Source organism: Elephantulus edwardii, unplaced genomic scaffold (assembly GCF_000299155.1).
Source record: "Elephantulus edwardii isolate Elephantulus edwardi_28Jun2011 unplaced genomic scaffold, EleEdw1.0 scaffold00139, whole genome shotgun sequence".
NCBI classification, from domain to species: domain Eukaryota; kingdom Metazoa; phylum Chordata; class Mammalia; order Macroscelidea; family Macroscelididae; genus Elephantulus; species Elephantulus edwardii.
The window spans coordinates 891,262-909,614 of NW_006399889.1; the positions used below are offsets into that span (position 1 = coordinate 891,262).

General features: G+C 39.0%; 1 protein-coding gene across 1 annotated transcript in view; it reads right to left on the reverse strand.

Moving 5' to 3' along the window:
* The window catches only part of BEND7 (BEN domain containing 7), a 132,514-nt gene that overhangs the window by 34,327 nt on the left and 79,834 nt on the right, over nucleotides 1-18,353 (reverse strand). Inside the window, exon 7 of the mRNA XM_006894317.1 lies at nucleotides 1,666-1,785. Within this exon, the coding sequence (XP_006894379.1) occupies nucleotides 1,666-1,785 (120 nt within the window). The remainder of the gene's footprint in view (nucleotides 1-1,665; nucleotides 1,786-18,353) is intronic.

Below are 18,353 nucleotides of genomic sequence, written 5' to 3' on the forward strand. Positions count from 1 at the left end.
TTTGTTGTAAACTTAGGAAGAGAAGAACTAAGTAAATACTTTGTTGTAAACTTAGGAAGAGAAGAACTAAGTAAATACTTTGTTATAAATTTAGGAAGAAAAAAGTTTAAAAAGTAAAGGGGAAAAAAAGGTAAAGGAAGGAAGAGCATCTTTAAGTATATGTAAAAAAATCATCAGGGGTTATTTTAGAAGGAACTGTGCTGCAAATCCAAAGGTATGCAGTTCAAATCCACCATCTGCTTTAGGGGAGAAAGATGGTCAATTATCTTCTTGTGTGATTTACTATATATAATTTACTGCCGTGTAAAGAGTCAGCTATGGGTAAGTTCTGACTCAAAGGCACACACTAAGACCAATTATTTTTATAATAAAAGTGTCCTAGTGGTAAGAAGCTGTGCTGCAATCCCAAAGGCACAGGGTTCGAACCCACCAGCTGCTCTGTGGGAGAAGGATAAGCAATTTCCTCCTGTGTGATTAACGGCCTCTAAAAACCCAAAGGAGGAACAACTATGGGTCATTTTCAACTTGAAGACAACAACCACAACGAAGTCTTTACAGGGAGCTCTGGTGGCCAGGGGGTAAGAGGCTGCACTGCAATCCCAAAGGCACACGATTCAATTCCACCCGATTTCTCCATGGAAGAAGGATGAGCACATATGCAATTTACCGCTTCTGAAAATCTGGAAGGTCAGCTATGAGTTAGTTTAGATTCAATGGCACACAACAACAACAACAAAGTCTTTACACTGAGACCTGTGAACCGAGTTCCCAGTATCCCTTAGCATAGGCTCAGTAGAAGAGAACATACTGTAACTTGTGCAAGTGTATAGAAAAAGGATCTGTTTAGCTATATAGTCTTATGTGTTTAGAGTTACTGCTCCAAAAAGCCTCAATAATATTCTAAAATTGACACCATTTCAGCATTGAAAATCAATCTCCTTTCAAAATCCCTGTCACACTCAAGGCAAAGATTTTGTCAGTCTAGGTATCCTTGTGTTTGAGTTGGATTTTTATCTTAAACACTATCAAGGAGGCCTCTGGCCCCCTGGAGAAGATTATTCTTATATGAAAAAACTGACCTCAAAGGGATTCTTAACTGGTAAATTGGCCCTCTGTCCTTTTGTAGGGACTGAGACTTCAAATCAACAAATCTAATAGTCACAATTCAACTGGTGTTAGATTGCTCGATGTTTATTTTTCCTGAAAGAATAATTCCAGAAACTCCAACCCAATGTGTGTGTGTGTGTGTGTGTGTGTGTGTATATATATATATGTCTTAAAACATCTTTCTGTTTCTTTCTTGTGATTTGTCAAGTTTGATGACTGTTGTCTTAACCTGGAGCAACTACTACACTTTCACAAACTCATGCAGATCCAAATAAACAAAAATTAACAGGCGAATAGAAGCAAACCACAAAAGACAGACCCAGTTTCAAACATGAAACACATTAAACCACAAGTGAGACTAGCAATTATTTTTGTTTACACTATTAAAAGCAAATGGATTGGTACAATTTGAATTGGCACTTAATTTCAGTAAGACTTTAAAATATAAAACTCGATACCCTATCTTTAAAGGACAAAAGACAATGAAATATTCTAGAGCAAAGTAGTATACTTTCAGAGTCTGAGTTCTGAAATTATTATCTTGCAACCTATTCGTACCTGAGCCTCTTTTTAACCTTCTTCTTGCCAATTTAATTTGATCCTGAAGAATCTGAACCCAGTCTCTTGGACCAGGAAGTTTATCCACGTGGTTAGCAGTACAGTATTTTTCTGTGAAGACTGAAAGAAAATGTGAAATACTGTTAAATACTTCAACAAATAAAGTATGCAAAGCTAACATATGTATATGCATATCCTAGGGGGGATAAAGGACACTTATAGAAAACCTCCAATTTTTCAGTGTATCACAAATATCTCCATCATATCCCTTTGACAATGATGGAACTCAGTAGGGCTTTGGCTACAATGTCTTGTGCTTCAGAATAAATCTGGTTCTCAATATTTAAATACGTTGTATGGAAACGTTCTGAGCAGATGTCTTACAGACAGAGAAGAAAGTGTTCCCATGACCTCTAGAATTCATGGTCTCAGAACTAAGTTCAGTAGATGTATAAAAAGATTTCACTGTTTTGATACACAGTCAAAATCTAAGGCAAAATAACACACAAAGATGATGTTCCCATGGTGATTCCTACTAACTCAATCAGCATTCAAAATACATAATACAGCTGTGCCTTATTTCATAGTTTTTAAAATGCTCCTCCTTTTCTCCTTCCCCCCAAAAAGTATGGATGTCAGATTAATGCATTCTAATCCTACTCTGTGTCAAACTCTTGCACCTTGTAGGAGCTCCTAGAAAAGGGCTACCCTATTAGGCACAAAAGAAACTCTGGAGACTCATATGACACAGCAAAGGGGAGGCAAGACAATTATCTTATTAAAGCCACTCACAGTGTGTGACCGCACATAAAGCCGCTGTTGTTGACATTTCTGCTTCACGCTCCATCGCAAAGCACCGTTAAATGTGGTCTTTTCAACCTACTCTCCATAAGGTCAAGACCTAGTATGCAGTCATATCACACTGCTTTTTTGGTATTTAAAACACTGGTCATTTTAATGCTTTAAAAAGCTGCTTTTTAAAAGAAATAACAGAGCAAAATATTGGCAGATTCAACAAAATGAGGGTGTAAAATTTCTACTGAATGAAAAAGTCATCTTATTATATAAAATGAGAAAAGTAATCTGCACGGAATATGGTAGAAAAGATTTTTATCTCATATATCTATTCCACAGAAAGAGCTCATTCAAGTAAAAGAGCTTCAAAAGCTCCTATGGCTAAATGGACAAAATATTTAGCAAAAACAAAACCAGGAAAAAGCATTTGGCTTAACACATAAATAGAAAACCTGTAAAATATTTTAACCTACTAAATGGGGTGGGGGCAGAACCCCAAACAAACAATGTTAAAACACTAATGTTGACACAGAATTGATAACATTGCAAGGACCTGTCACACTTAAACATTACTGTTAGAGAAAAATGACAAAATCCTTTTGGGAAATAAGCTAATAATACACAGAGAAAATTATAAGATTGTTATACTCTTGGACCTAATAATCTTACTCCTAGAAATTTATCCTAAGGAAATATTTTAAAAGAAGAACAAAGCCATTTATTATTATCTCTAAAACAAAAGTAAATGATATAAATAAGGAAGAAGAACAAGTGGTAGAAATGGAAAGAACTGACTGAAGGAAGCAGGGGAGCTCTCTGGGGCCATGTCTGCATCCATACCAACAATTGCTAGTGCACAGAACTGACATTTCTTGCTGAATCATAAAATATAGGAAATGTAGAAGAAAAAGTTGGCAAGTTGAAAAGTGAGATATATTGTGTGGCTTCAAATATGCTGAGTTTAATGTGCTGTGGTACATTCAAGTGGGAACAGTGAAGGTATATTTGGATACAGGGAAAGGGTCAAGACAGAAGAGCATGGCTTCAGAAGCACCAACATAGGTATAAGCGTTAAAACAATGAGAGGAAAAACCACTGTGAAGAGAGAATATAGAGCATTAAAAAGAATACTTGGCCAAACACTGAACCATAGAACACAAGGTTTAAAGAAGGGACTATGGTAGAGGTGCCATTGAATGAGTCCTCAACTCTAACTGGCTAGTTATTAGGAAAACCAATCAGCCAACTAGGAGAGGTGAATGAGTGGGTCAGAAAAAGAGGTGAGAGCAATGGTTTAAAGTGCAAAAGAGAGAGTCAGGGAGGGGAGGTTTGGACAATGCTCACTAAGGGTCAGCTATTATATGTCTGGACTAAACACAAATGATACTCTCAGGAACTTGTTTCAGAAAGGAAAGGGAGAAAGAGGACAGTAGCTAGAAACAGGAAGAGGGCTAAGGAACTTGAGCCGTGAATATGTTTTATAAATGAGTGATGCCGTCTGTTGTTGGAGACTATCAAAAACACTCTCAAAATCACTGCTGTTGAGCTGATTGTCAACATCAAAGAAGGCACAATGCTTTGCTGGTATATGAATGTGCTATTTTCTCCCACAGTATCATGAAGCTTCTATTGAGGTAGAGAAGTCAGATGGTAGGGTGAGTCTATCCTTAGGATCTGACCAGGCATTTCTGGTAGAAGAACAGTAGTATAAAGAATCTGAAGATATTGAAGATGCTACCAGGAATGAGGTACCTCAACTTTCTCCATAAATCTAAGAAAGCAAGCAGAAGAGGCTAAAAAATTTGGACAGATCTGTAGAAACCAGAAAAGGAGATATCAATGTAGGTGTAAGCAGGTATTATGGGAGTAAGGATAGTTGTTGCTGACTGCCGTCGAGTCAAGCAAGACTCAGTGACCTATGAACAAAAGACTTGAAGCTTCTCTGTAACTAACGTCATTTCTCCAGGTTCATAGTTTCTAGAGGTATGTGGTTTAGGAAGCAGATACCACTCTTGCTTCTAAACCTGTCTTAAAATGGGAGCTCCACCAAACACTGTCCACCATGGACAATGGCTGGCACAAGGTTCAGCATCACAGCAAACCTAGATTACCTCAGTACAGCAACTGACAAAAGAGTGCTGTACAACTAAGCAGAATGCTCCCCCAAAATAAAGTACCATGATTCGAACTGCTTACTTTTGGAATGGCAGAACAATTCCTTACCAACTAGGCCACCAGGAAGTCACTGTTCACAGATGCCAAAAAAATATCCTATCAAGTCATAATAATACATAAAACCTAAAAGAATAACAACATATAATAGAGGCACAGATGAAAGGTATGGCAGCTTGATTCTCTAACTAGTTCCCTGCAAGGAGCTTGTATTGCTCACTAAAAGTGTACAAGAAACACAGAAGGATAGTTTCTCATTTTGCCTTTCACAAAAGAAAAACAAGTCTTTGGACCTCTTTTAGTTACCAAAATCTGGCACTAAAGTAAATGGAGAACTATAATAATAATTCTACTAAGAGGGCAGAGTAATGTATCAGCAGCAGATGAGTTCTGTATGAAACACTAAGGTGTGATCAAGCAGTGTGGAGTGGAAGTGGAGTAAAGGTGAGTGTGATGGTAGATAGGGACCAGAAACTGTGGTTAGAGAGTCAGGTCACACTTCCATGCAGACAGTGAGGTTATTAAAAACAGCAACAAGACCTGGGGGTGAGAAGACGACTGTGATCTAGAAGCCAGATCACTGATGATGAGGTGAAGGGTGGGAAAGCAGGGAGAAAGCAGGAGGGTGCTCATAAGAGCTTTACTACCTGAATAAAAAGGTCCTAGCCCGTCGCCAACTGAGAAAAGGGGAAGTGATGACCACAAAGCAGAATTAAGGATAAGAGGAAAAAAAAATATCCAGTTGTCCAATGCATGATCCATGGAGTACAGGAGAGAAAGCAGTGTCCACTTTGGACAGATGTACAGGAGAGAGTATTCCTGAGAGGAGGTGTGCTTTTCAGTCACCTGGACCAGACTATAAAGAACTTAAGGAGTTTCCATGTATTCTGTCTGTCTCTCTCAAAGTACCTGTTAATAGTGACTGTACCACCTTAGATCCAATAAACTTCTGATGAGCATACATATCTTATAGTTGCATTTCCAATGAAGACAAATATAATAGTTTTAAAATTTAGACTAATTGGGATTACTTATCTGAGTTAGTAAGCAAATCGACGGCACATAACAACAACATCTGAGTTAGTAAGAAGTCTTAATTAATAGAATATACTTAACGGGACAAGATTTTGTAGCATTCAGATGCCCACAATAATATTTACTCTTCAGATAATCACCAAAAGGTTCATGAAGTCCTGCTTTAATGAGCAGACAAAAATATTTGTATTTAGCACCCTATTAGTTTATATAAAAATGTTTATTACAAAATTATTGTATCCACTTGTCTTATCAGGTAAACATCCCCCCTTGCAATATTGTTTGCATAATTAATTTCCATAGCAACCTCTCTTTTCTTAAATGGTGACATATCTGTGTCCAAATTAACACACATTAGAAACTAGTGGCTCTAATTTTAAAGACGTAGCTTTCTATTGTATCAATATCAAGATGATTCTCAGCAACCAAGCACATCAAGAACTCTGTTGAAGAGATAAGAAGGGACGTGTTCTCATCCACTCTGTGAGGAGCTTCACATTAGACCTTCCTCATCTAAACTTGAGCTCAAGTATTGTCACTCACTAACATGGCAGCTATGTCTGCTTATTTTTGTCTTTTTAGTTAAAACATATTTCGTTTCAGTATAAAGAAGCCAAGAAAAACTCTCTCTCCTGGATTTGTGTCTGAGACTTTTGAAAACACAGCAATAGGTTTCTTGGAAACTATCTATACAAACACTTCTACTGGGTACATTACTGATAATTCTTCTTTATAGATTACATTCAAACTTAAAAAGACACTTTCAACTAAAGGACAAAAGCAAATACTATTCTCTCCATTACATGCACAGATGAGACCTTAGAACAAGGCCAAAATATTGTCATTGTATTGATCTGAAAACACTCAAAATGCTTTGTGAAGAGATATGGAGTAAGCAGGATGTGTTTTTGCTGTGTGAATCTATAGCTAAAGGTCAAGCTATTATGCTACTAACAGTTCCATTAGGAGTAATGATGTGAAAAAAGGTATTGCATTAACACACTGGGTTCCCACTATGTTAATAGTGGGTCATTAAGAATCATAGTAGAACAATTTGCATTCATCTTTAGATGTCCTAAAAAGAAATTTCCCTCCTTTCTTACTTTAATATATTATGGAGAAATGAATGCTAATTTTAAATGATCAAAATAATCTGAACAAGTGGAATAAGACCAACAATTAAATGAAATGAAAGATACTTATTCTGCTTAATATGATTTGAGATCCCCAGGTACAAAGAAGGAGCCCTGTGGCATAGTGGTTACAACATTAGGCTGTAACAAATAGTTTGGTGGTTCAATTCAATGAGCAGCTCTGCAGGATGAAGATTGGGTAGTCTGCTTCTCCAAAGATTACAGCCTCAAAAACCCTATGTGGCAGTTCCATTCTATCTATAAAGTCAATATAAGTTGAAGCTGACTCGATGGCTATGGATGAAGGCATAAAGAATATGTTAAATCACGAGGGAAATGACAAATGTTCAATTTGATCTATACATGAATAATGACTTTTTCCAGATGTATGTATTCATTTCAACCATGCCCTTTAATTGCATATAAATAATGAATAAGCTTGTGGTGGCTGAACAGATGCTTCACTAGGAATGCAGTGTTTAATATAATCAACAATGAACACGGTGGTCTGAAGCATTCCTGACTCGCTGATGTGACAAGCAGAGGGAGAGTGGATTTGGCTGTGTTCCCCAAAGAGCTATCTAATTACATAATATTCCATAAGAGACTTTTAATTTGTATTTTTCTGGCTATCAGTGCTGAGAGAAGCATATTATTTGTATGGAATTTTTAAAGGAAGTAATTGTATCACACATACACTTTAGGGTCCTGTTAGGCAAATGAACCCAAGCGGGAACTACTTAGTCAGTGGGATGGTGATTACAAAAGGAGAGGAAGTGCTGGGAAGCAGCATCCTGGGCCATGCTTCTCTGCTGCCTGAGTTCACTCTGCGCACACATGGGGAGGGAAGAGCCTAGAGTTTCCCAGTGGCCATTCACCTTGTATTTCCTCACGTCTCATAGGGCACAAAGCAAGCAGCACTTATTCCTTCTATTTCACTCTTTTTCTTTCTACTCTTTTAAAAGATTTATTACTTAAAACTTTCTATGTACTAAAAAGCCTACACACACACACACACACACACAAACACACACATCAGAGAGTTGGACAATGACTAGGGAGGACAGAAGGAGAGTGGATGCTTTTGAGCTGTGGTGCTGGAGAAGGGTACTGAATGTACCATGGACTGCCAGGAAAACAAACAGATTCATCTTGGAGAGGATTAAACCAAGCTGCTCCTTGGAGGCAAGGATTCTAGGGCTTCGTCTGACATACTTTGGACATGTTGCCAGGAGGGACGGGTCCCTGGAGAGGGACATCATGCTTGGGAGGGTGGAGGGACAGCGCAGGAGGGGAAGACCCTCTATGAGATGGATTGATTCAGTCACTGGGGTAATCGGGATGGGTGTGTCAGAGGCGGTGCGGTTGGCGCAGGATAGAGCAGGGTTTAGAGCTGTTGTGCATAGGGTCGCTATGAGTCGGAAACGACTCGATGGCACATAACAACAACAATATATATATACATATATATATATATATATATACACACACACACACATATGTCTATATATACACACATATATGTGTGTGAGTGTGTGTGTATATATATGCATATATACATATACACATATACACACATATATTGCTGGAGAAGAGTATTGAGTGTACTATGGACTGCTAGGAAAACAAAGATTCATCCTGGAAAGGGTTAAACTGGAGGTTTAAAGGCTCCTTGAAGGCAAGGTTTCTGAGGTTCTGTCTAACATACTTTAGACATATTGTAAGGAGGGACCGGTCCTTGGAGAGGGACATCATGCTTGGTAGGGTGGAGGGACAGCACAGGAGGGGAAGACACTCTATGAGATCTACAGTGAGGTTGATTGATTCAGTGACGGGGTAATTGAGTGGGTGTATCAGAGACAGTCAATTGGCACAGGACAGAGCAGAGTTTAGGGCTGTTGTACATAGGGTCGCTATGAGTCGACGGCATAACAACAACAAACAGGGGTGTGTGTGTGTGTGTGTGTGTGTGTGTATCTCCAAGAACCCAAGAATTATTAGTGTGATCCTTTATTACAGATGATAATATTGAAACAGAAGTAGGTAGAATAGCTTGCTCAAGATTGACGATAATAAGGTTTATTTTCCCATATATGATTTTTCATGATGAAAGTTTTAGAAGTGTTTAGGTCTTTCATTCATAGGGTTGCTATGAGTTGTCTACGACTCGACGGCATTTAACAACAACGAGAGATCTCAGTTGGCCTAGTGGACAGGAAGTGATGCTACCAAGCCAGAGGTAGGTGATTTTAATCTGCTGCCCTCAGGCCTGGTTTTAATTGGTTTTGGTCAAACATTCTTCTAAGTGGTATAGCACTGGTCTGTCAATTTGCTCTACAGAGGTAACCTGTGGTTGCTGAACACTATGACACTGATGTGTCAAGTGTGATAATGGTTACCCATGGTGGACAGTGTTTGTTAGAGTTTCACAATTAAAACAAGCTTGGAAGCAGGAGTGGCATCCACTTCTAAAATAGCTTGCCTCTGGAAACCCTATGGACTTGGAGAAACAATGAAAGTTATACAAGCGTTCAGGTCTTTCTTTCATAGGGTCACTATGAGTTGTCTAAGACTCGATGACACTTAACAATAACAATGATTTTTCAATTTAGAGTTGTACATGAATAGATTTTGTAACACATCAAATTCTAAACCAAAGAAAGGAAGCTGTGGCGGCTTAGATGGTAAAGAGGTGCACTGCCAATTCAAAGCCAAGCAGTTCAAATCCACCAGCTGCTCCAAGGTGCTCTCTTCCCTTGTGATTTATTTATAGCCTCCAAAACTTGCTGGAGGGTCAGCTATGAACTGATGCTGCTGATTTGACGGCACACCACAACAAAGCCTAAACAAATCAGTAATTAACACTTCCATGTCAAAGCTGTGAGCTGGTGTTACTTTCAACAGCACAAGGCAAAAGCATGGTGGACAGCAGGGGAAAGCAGTGGACAGCAAGGGAGGGTGGTGGGCAGCAGGGGTCAGTGGCACTGAGCAGCTCCCAGGTAAGGGGAAGGGCACCCATGAGATCATCTGGATCCAGGAATTTAGGCGGAGGAGCTGGAAAGGGCAACTGGACTGTGGTGAGAAGAATGCATAGGCATTTTCAACTCTTGCGATTTGATGACTGTGGCCTGACTTTTATATGGCTCTATGTAGGCAGAATCAATTCAGTTGCCATGGCTTTTAAGAAAGAAAAGAAAACTTCAAGAGTACTTATCTTTAATTCTGATCATGCTCCTCTCTTAAATCCATGGCAAGAGGAAAAAAAAAATCAGTATACTGAAGGCTTTAGATCTATTATACTAATTTAATAAAATAATAGTAATTGTTACAGTTAAAAGAGCTAGAATGAAGACTGGTTGTTCAGACTGGTCTTATATATCATGATACAAAAGGTTTTGGTCCAAGGACTGGCCTTGAGTGGTGCATGCTTAGAAATTTTATTTTTTATCAGACAATCTAGGACGGTAAGTCTTTAGAAACACTGTAGATCTCCAATTAATGAATGTGGAATGAGTAGATGGTCTAGTATCAGAACCATCTGATATCACAACTCGCATCTTCTTGGAATCAAGGTACTGGAAAGAAAGTACATAACAGAATGTTGCTGGGTGAACATGGAGTCAAAGCCGGGTAGCACTGAGCATGCCAAGCTTTGGATGTCTACCACAACAGCATAATGCCATACAGGAAATTGCCTACCCTTTGTTTGCCCTGCTGCCAAAGAGGAAAGCACATTTTGCCCTAAGGCTCTCCAAAACACATATTCACAGGAACTGTGATGGGCACTTGACCTAAGGAAAGCCAAGACACAGACTATATAAGCCCTTTAACAACTGTAGTTCATGGAGAGTGAGGACTTTGTCACAGCATGTTTTTTAAAAGGTCATGATGTACCTTTTCCAATCTAGAACTATGATGGAGTATCAGCATCATGATAGTTGGAGAAGAGATTGAAGCTGTTTAACAATTTCATCTCACGTGGACCCACAATCAACACTCTTAGCACCAGCAGTCAGGAAATCAAAAGATGAGTTGCTTTCGGACAGTCTGCTATCCGGGACCTCACCAGAATGTTGAAGAGTAATGACGTCTGTCTAGAGACCAAGATGCGCCTGATCCAGCCCATTGTCTTTACAATTACTTGCTGTGCATCTGAGTGATGGACAATGACTAAGTATTACAGAAGAAGAATTGATGTCTCTGAGTCATGGTGCTGGAGAAGCGTATCGAACATACCATGGACTGCCAAGAGAACAAATAGATCTGTCCTGAAGAGGGTTGAAACCAGGTTGCTCCTTGAAGGACTTTGAAGCTCTGTCTGACATACTTTGAGCATGTGGCCAGGAGGTACCAGTCTCTGGAGAAGGGCATCATGCTTGAAGAGGAGTAGATGGTTACGACAGGAGAGGAAAACCCTGGATAAGATGGATTGACACAGTCACTGTGGCAACGGGGGCAGGTGTATCAGGGACAGTAAGACTGGCTCAAGACAGGGCAAGGTTCAGAGCTATTGTTCATAGGGTCGCTATGAGTTGTAGTAGATTGACAGCACATAACAAGAAGAAATGAATCAGAATAAGCCAGAGTAAAGAGACAAGAGAAAACAATGAGAATCATCACAAAGGGGAGGAGAATACCTATGCGTCCTATAGCAGTCTCTGTTCCTGGCTATTTCCATGTTATCCTCTCAGTAAACCTTTATCCCTAAAGGATCTTAAGTCCTTAAAGAGAAAATTTTATATAAATTGGATTAAAACTTGATTCCTTTTATTTTTAAAAAACTTTATTCTTGATTCATTTTGGCTTTCATAAGCACTTTCATTGGGCCTGTGCACGCATATATTTTAGGAGCATAATGCAAGCCACACAATCACAAATTTATTCTTTTAGTTACATTTTACAAAGCACATTGGACTTGCTTTCAATATTCACACACATTTTGTTTTATAACATTAATTACAATCCTTAACAATGTAACTCTACTTTTCTACTTCCTCCCTGTAATTTTCATTTCCATTAATCCTTCTGTGCTACCCCTACTTGCCTTTAGGGCTTACTCCTCAGGCAAATGCTTTTCTTTCTGTCTTATGTGAATGGTTATTCTAGGGTAATGGTTGCTCAATCGGCCAGGCTGTTGTATGCTTAAAGTTCAGTGCTTTTCTGACTTCACAGGGTGACTAGGGGCTACAGTTCTGGGGCTCCACCAGGCTTTATTGGACTAGTACACCTGGTCTTATTTATGTTTTTGAGTTTTGCTCCACACACAAATTCTTCTTAAGAGTTACTATTTAGTAACATGGCTTACCTCACTTGTTATTGCTGATTTTTATTATTTATAGTAGAGGATGTTTCTGATTCTGTGCATAAACTGAGAGTGTGCCCTACACTTGAAATCTTCATCTCGCGCTGTCCTTATTCTAAGAACAACATTCATTCATTCACTCAGTTACTGTCGTTGCTGAGTACACTGAGTTGGAAATGACCCACAGCTGACCCTCCAACAGGTTTTTCAGAGGCTGTTGATTGTACTTGAGGAGACTGCCCTTCCTTCTCCCGCGGAGAAGCTGGAGGATTCAAATAATGTGCATTTGGGATTGCAGTGCACGTTCTTACTGCTAGGCCACTAAAGTGCCGTTGAAGAAATATTTATAATGCACCAAGGCTATGCTAGATGCTAGTAAAATGATTCCTTTTCCTCCAAAAGCTTGCAGGTAAATGGAAAAGAAAGTACAGAGAAAGAAGAGTACAGAATAAAGCTACCACTACAGAAAAAGTATGAGATACAGAGAGAAGGGGCCTCTAACCTATTCTTGGTTTGGGGAGTGGTAGTTAAAGAAGGCTTCGGGATAAAGTGATGGCTAAGCAGAAATCTAAAAGAAAAGTAGAGGTTAGAGAGGAAAAAAGAAGGTGGAGACTAACAGATATGTGCAGATCAAAGACACTGTGCAGTTACACTGAAGTAGGGTAAAGGTGTAGATTTGGAATCTCAGGATTTTATCTGTATAAAGAAACAAGAAGTGAGGTTTAGGAATGGTGAGTTGAAACAGAAACCTCTGCATAAAGCTTAGACTTGGAAGGGTTGCACCTCAGTGGAAAAAGTAAACTGCCCACCAATACAGGGAAGCAACAAGCAAGGTTTCTAGTCTTTGGAAGGAGGAAAGAAAATTTGCTAAAGAGTTCTAAATTCTTGGTCTCACAGGTTTGAGAATTTAAATTATGTTCCCTACTATCTGAAATGAGCTTATGTGGCTTTTGTTTTGGGTCTGTGAGGAAAAAAAACCCAACAAAAAACCAAAACCAGCTTAGGAGATTGTTTTCCTGGACCCTGAAGAGCTGTTAGTTGCCCTACTCCTCTGGAGGAGCTTGTTCAAGCAGGTAGAGGCCAAGGCCAAGCCCAAGTGGGAGTAGAGGCAAAGTCTGAGAGAGGGCTGAAAGGAAGTCTGTCTTGGGATTCTGAGCCTAGAGAAGGCTGGTACAGCTGGTGGAGATAGAGACAGTGAGGTAGAGAGAAAAAGTGGGAGTGTTGTCCTAAAAAGAAGGTGCCACACTAAAGATGTTCACTTTGGGGAAGCATTCTAAACCTTACCTATGTCAGTCTGATAATGATCCTGTCCCAGTTCCTTCCAAGTTAACCTCAATCCCATACCACTTTCCTAAACACAGAAATGTGAGTATCCTCTGTGAGCTTGGTGTGGCCATTGTCATAAATGATCAAACTCAATAGGGAGGTAAAAAGTGCCATAGAGAGGATGGCTGGTGTCAGAACTGGTAAAAGGTTAGAAAGTGGAGGTACGTCAGGCCTCTATATTACAGAAATCAACGTTGGGCTGCGCTGGGGCTGATTCTCTCTTTGGGAGACTGTAAACCCCACAAAACAGAGGTGCTTTTCTTTTGTCTACAGAGCTGCTGGTGGATTCAAACTGCCAGAGAGTTAAGGTCTTTGGATCAGCAGCGCAAATTCCTATGAACTAAACTGCCAGAGGTCTCTACCAACCAGGTAACTAAGGAAACACATCTAGACTTAACTAACAAAATATGAGGACACGAAATGCAAATAGAAGATCTTAAAAGCAACTAGAGCAAGTAGATAGATTACTAGGTTACATACAAAATGACAAAAGCAGAATCACAGTATGAAAGAATCTATCAGAATTTAAATTGTTCTGAGAAATAATCCTTAAACTAGAACAAATTACTCAATAAAATTTTGTATCAGTCAATGGTCTGGGTGAAATGAAAAAAACCAAAAAAACACACACCTATTCAGAATAACAAAGAATGAAGGAATATACCACCGAGACCATTTACTAAAGGATGTTCTTAAGGAATAGACACACAAACAACAGAAGAAAAGAATTAGAGGGACAAGAGAGAGGAGGACATGGCCTATAAGATACTAAAAATTATTAAAAGGATAAAGTAATAAAAATTGTATGGTTGGTATTGGCGTAACAGGTAAGTAAACTGCCACAAGTAAAATATATGTGAAATGGGAATTTAGTTTATGACAGAGGTAGAATTACAAATCAGTAAGAAATAAAAAAACAAATTTCAGAAACAGAAATTACTATATCAGTATAAAAAGAAATTGTTTTATTTACACATATTACATATATCAATACAAAAATAAATTGTTTTATTTATATTCATGGTTTAGGCAAAATTCTACATGGCTTAAAGATCTGAGTATAAATAAGAATAAAACTTACAAAACTTTGTTAGGGAAAAAAAGTAAGAGAATAGCATTATATCATCAGGGCACAAGGGTTTTTTAAAAAGGGGAGGGAAAATATCCCAAAGCATAAAAGGAAGGACACACAACAATAAAATCTAAACTTTGTTATGATAAACAGACACCATATAGAAAGTTTCTTCAAGCTAGAAAATGAAAGATGATTTTTGTGACACATAGGACTCTAATGTATAAGTCAAGGAGAAAATGACAACCTGATGGAGTGGCATCCCCTTCCTAAACAACATGCCTCTGGAAACTCTATGAACTGTGAGAAATGAAGATAGTTATAGAAAGTCTTCCAGTCTTTTGTTCATAGGGCCACTATGAATTGTGCTTGACTCGATAGCAATCAACAACACAATAATGGAAAAATAGGAAAGATGCAAATTCACAGAAGAAAAAAACAAATCCAGTGGTTAATAAATATGAAATGATATTTCATCTCATCAGTAATCAGAAATTCCAACAATGAGATACCACTGTGGACCAGAATCAAAATAATTATATCATAAACCCCAGTGTAAAAATGTGGAATGTAAAAAAAGCAGGAGATTCTTATCCATTGCTAGGAGATGTATATTCTTGTTGCTGTTACATGACACTGAGTCATCTGTGACCCACAGCGACCCTATGTACAGGAGCTCTGAACCCTGCCCTGTCCTGAGACACTCTCACTAAATCCGACACACCAACCCCCACTGCCCCAGTTACTGTATCAATTCATCTCATCTGGGGTCTTCCTCTCCTATGCTGTCCTTCCACCCTTCTGAGCATGATGCCCATTTCCAAGGACTGGTCCCTCCTGGCCACATGCACAAAGTACGTGAGATGGAGCTTCAAAATCCTAGCCTCCAAAGAGAAACTTGTTTTCACTCTCTTCAAGTCAGACCTATTTGTATTCTTGGCAGTCCATGGTATGTTCAAGACTCTTCTCCAGCACAACTTGAAGGCCTCGATTCTTCTCCTGTTATTCTTAGTCATTGTCCAGCTCTCTGATGCATAGCAAGTAACTGCAAAGATCATGGTCTAGATAAGGCACATCTTAAGTCTCCAGATAGACACTGTTGCATTTCAGTACGCTGGAGAGGTCCATGACAGCAGATTTTCCCAGGGCAATTCATCTTTTGATTTCCTGACTGCTGGTGCCAATAGTTCTGATTGTGGAGCAGAGTAAACTGTAATTGTTAACAACCTCAATCTCTTTTCCATCTATCATGGCCCAAGTGGTGAGAATCTTTAGATTATATTAATTACTCTAGAGAGCCATTTGTCATAATTCAGTATGGATGAGATGTTCAGACCCCGTAACTTAAGCTATTCCACTACCTGGTGGTCCCTACAGAAACTCTCACCCAGCAGTACCAGGAGACGTAAACAATGATGACTATTGCCACAGTGAAAAAGAATCAAACTAACAAAAGGTTTTTAGTAGAAGGTTGAAGAAAGATAATGCTTGTGTTAGTGTGGATAAATCTTAAAAAACAAAAACAGGAGAGAAAATATCGTGTGAAACAAAACCAAGTCAGAAAAGTATAGTATAATACAGTGTATGTACATCTATCTTATCATGTATTACATATGTAAATTATGATCTACTTGGGTTCAAGAGTGGCAGACATGATGTGGATGGCACAGGGTAGGGTAGGGTTCAGAGTCACAGGGTTGCTATGAGTCATGGTCTGTTTTATGGTAACTAACAACCACAACAATCCTAACAATCCTCTATGAGATGGATTGATTTGGTGACTGGGGTAATCGGGATGGGTGTGTCAGAGGCAGTGCGATTGGCACAGGATAGAGCAGGGTTTAGGGCTGTTGTGCATAGGGTCGCCATGAGTCACAAACGACTCCACGGCACATAACAACAACAACAACAATATGTAGAGCTATAGATATACAAAATAGTAGCAAATAAGCAGTAAAACAGAAAACCATAAATGGGAAAAATACACACTAGCTTCAGGTTATTTTGAGGCATACAGAGAAAGAGGGGAAAATGCAATGTGAGGAATATTCTGAATCATAGGAAAAAGGAAAGCTGGGTATGAAGTAATCATAACAATTGTTTTAGATCTCTGTTATATGGCACAGAAAACGGATTTTGAAAGATGTTTCAACACATTCAAGATAAAGAGGAACATTTTATTTCCACTTTTGACCTAAAGATTATTTGTTATGGGAACAAATGACTTTCTTCAACTCAGTCTATAAACGTGTATAAAATTTCTTCTAGGAGTATGTCATGAAAATGCCAATACTGATCAGATCTCAATTATACGTCTTACATACATGCCTCCTCTTCAGTGAAGCACCAAAATATATTTAAAAAGAAAATTAGCTAGGAGAAAATACAGTAATTTGCCTTAAGGGAATGACTGAAGGAACGTGTATATCACTCTATCTTATTTTTAGGTTCAAAAGCAACCTTCTCAGATAAGGCCTGAGTCCTTTAACCAATGGTTTTGTGTTGTGTTGTTTTTTTTTAAACCAGTGATTTTTTGTAACAGCTTCTGCCTACTGTTCAGCTAGACTTTAAGCTCAATAAAGGAGGAGACAGTGTCTACCTATTTCAATGCTGGCACAAAATTAGACAAACATCAATGTATGTGTCATAAAAGAATAAATGTAAGAAACTTTTCTTTGGTCTGCACTTAAATTGAAAGAATTGAAGGAAGAATTTTTAGCAAATAATCATAGATTTTTAAATACACTAGCTTTGAAATTCACTTCAGATTTGCTCTAACAATAACATTTAGCATAGGCCATTAACTAAGCTTACCTACAAATAAAGTTTCTAAAAATAAATTTAAAGAGCTACCGTAAGTTAAACAGTGAAGTTAGAACACACTATGAAATTATCTGGGATTGCTTCCGGAGACTTCCCAGCAATCTGCTGGCACAGCCACAGCAGTCAAGTATTACTAACAGCTGACCATAATGGCAATCGAAATACTAGCCCCAAGTAAATGTGGAGGACTAGAGAAGAGCTGATGCCTTCGAATTGTGAAGATGGCAAAGAATATTGAATATATTACAAGTTGCCAAAAGAACAAACAAGTAATTCCATTCTTGGAAGAAGTGCATCCAGGCTGTTTCCAGGAAGTGAGAATGATGAGACTGTCTCCCATATTTTGGACTTGTTATCAGGAGGGACCAGTCCCTGGAAAACACATCACACACAGTAGTCAGCAAAAAGGAGGAAGCCCTTCAAAGAGACAGACCGGCACAGTGGCTGAAACAATGGGCTGGGAGAGAAGCAGGCAGCGTTTTGTTCCATTTTCACTAGGAGCTGGAGATGACTTGAGGGCACCTAACAACAACAAAAAGTGAAGATCTTCAAGGGGCCCTGGTAGCCTAGTAGTTAAGGACTGGCTGGCTGCTGAGAGATCTGAGGTTCAAAATCCATGGGAGAAAGATATGGCAATCTGTATTCATAAAGATTTATAGCCTCGGAAATCCTACGGCAGTTTACTCCTCTTACAGCGTCGCTATGTCTGCATAGCAGTGCTGATCTCACAGAGCTGCTTATTTTTGATTAGACAATCTGGTGGCACAGTGTCAAAAACACTCACCAACTAGAAGACTGGTCTCCTTCTGTAAAGATTTATAAGCTCAGAAGCTTGATGGAGGGCAGCCATGAGTCACAGTTTAGTCAAAGGTAGTAGATTTCAAACTCCCCATTTGCTCTTTGGGAGAAAGATGGAGTAATCTGCTACCCTGCAGATTAACAATCCTGGACACTTTCTAGGCAGTTCTGCTCTCTCCTCCAGAATCACTGTGGGATGCAATCAACTCAATGGCAATGGGTTTAGTTTGGG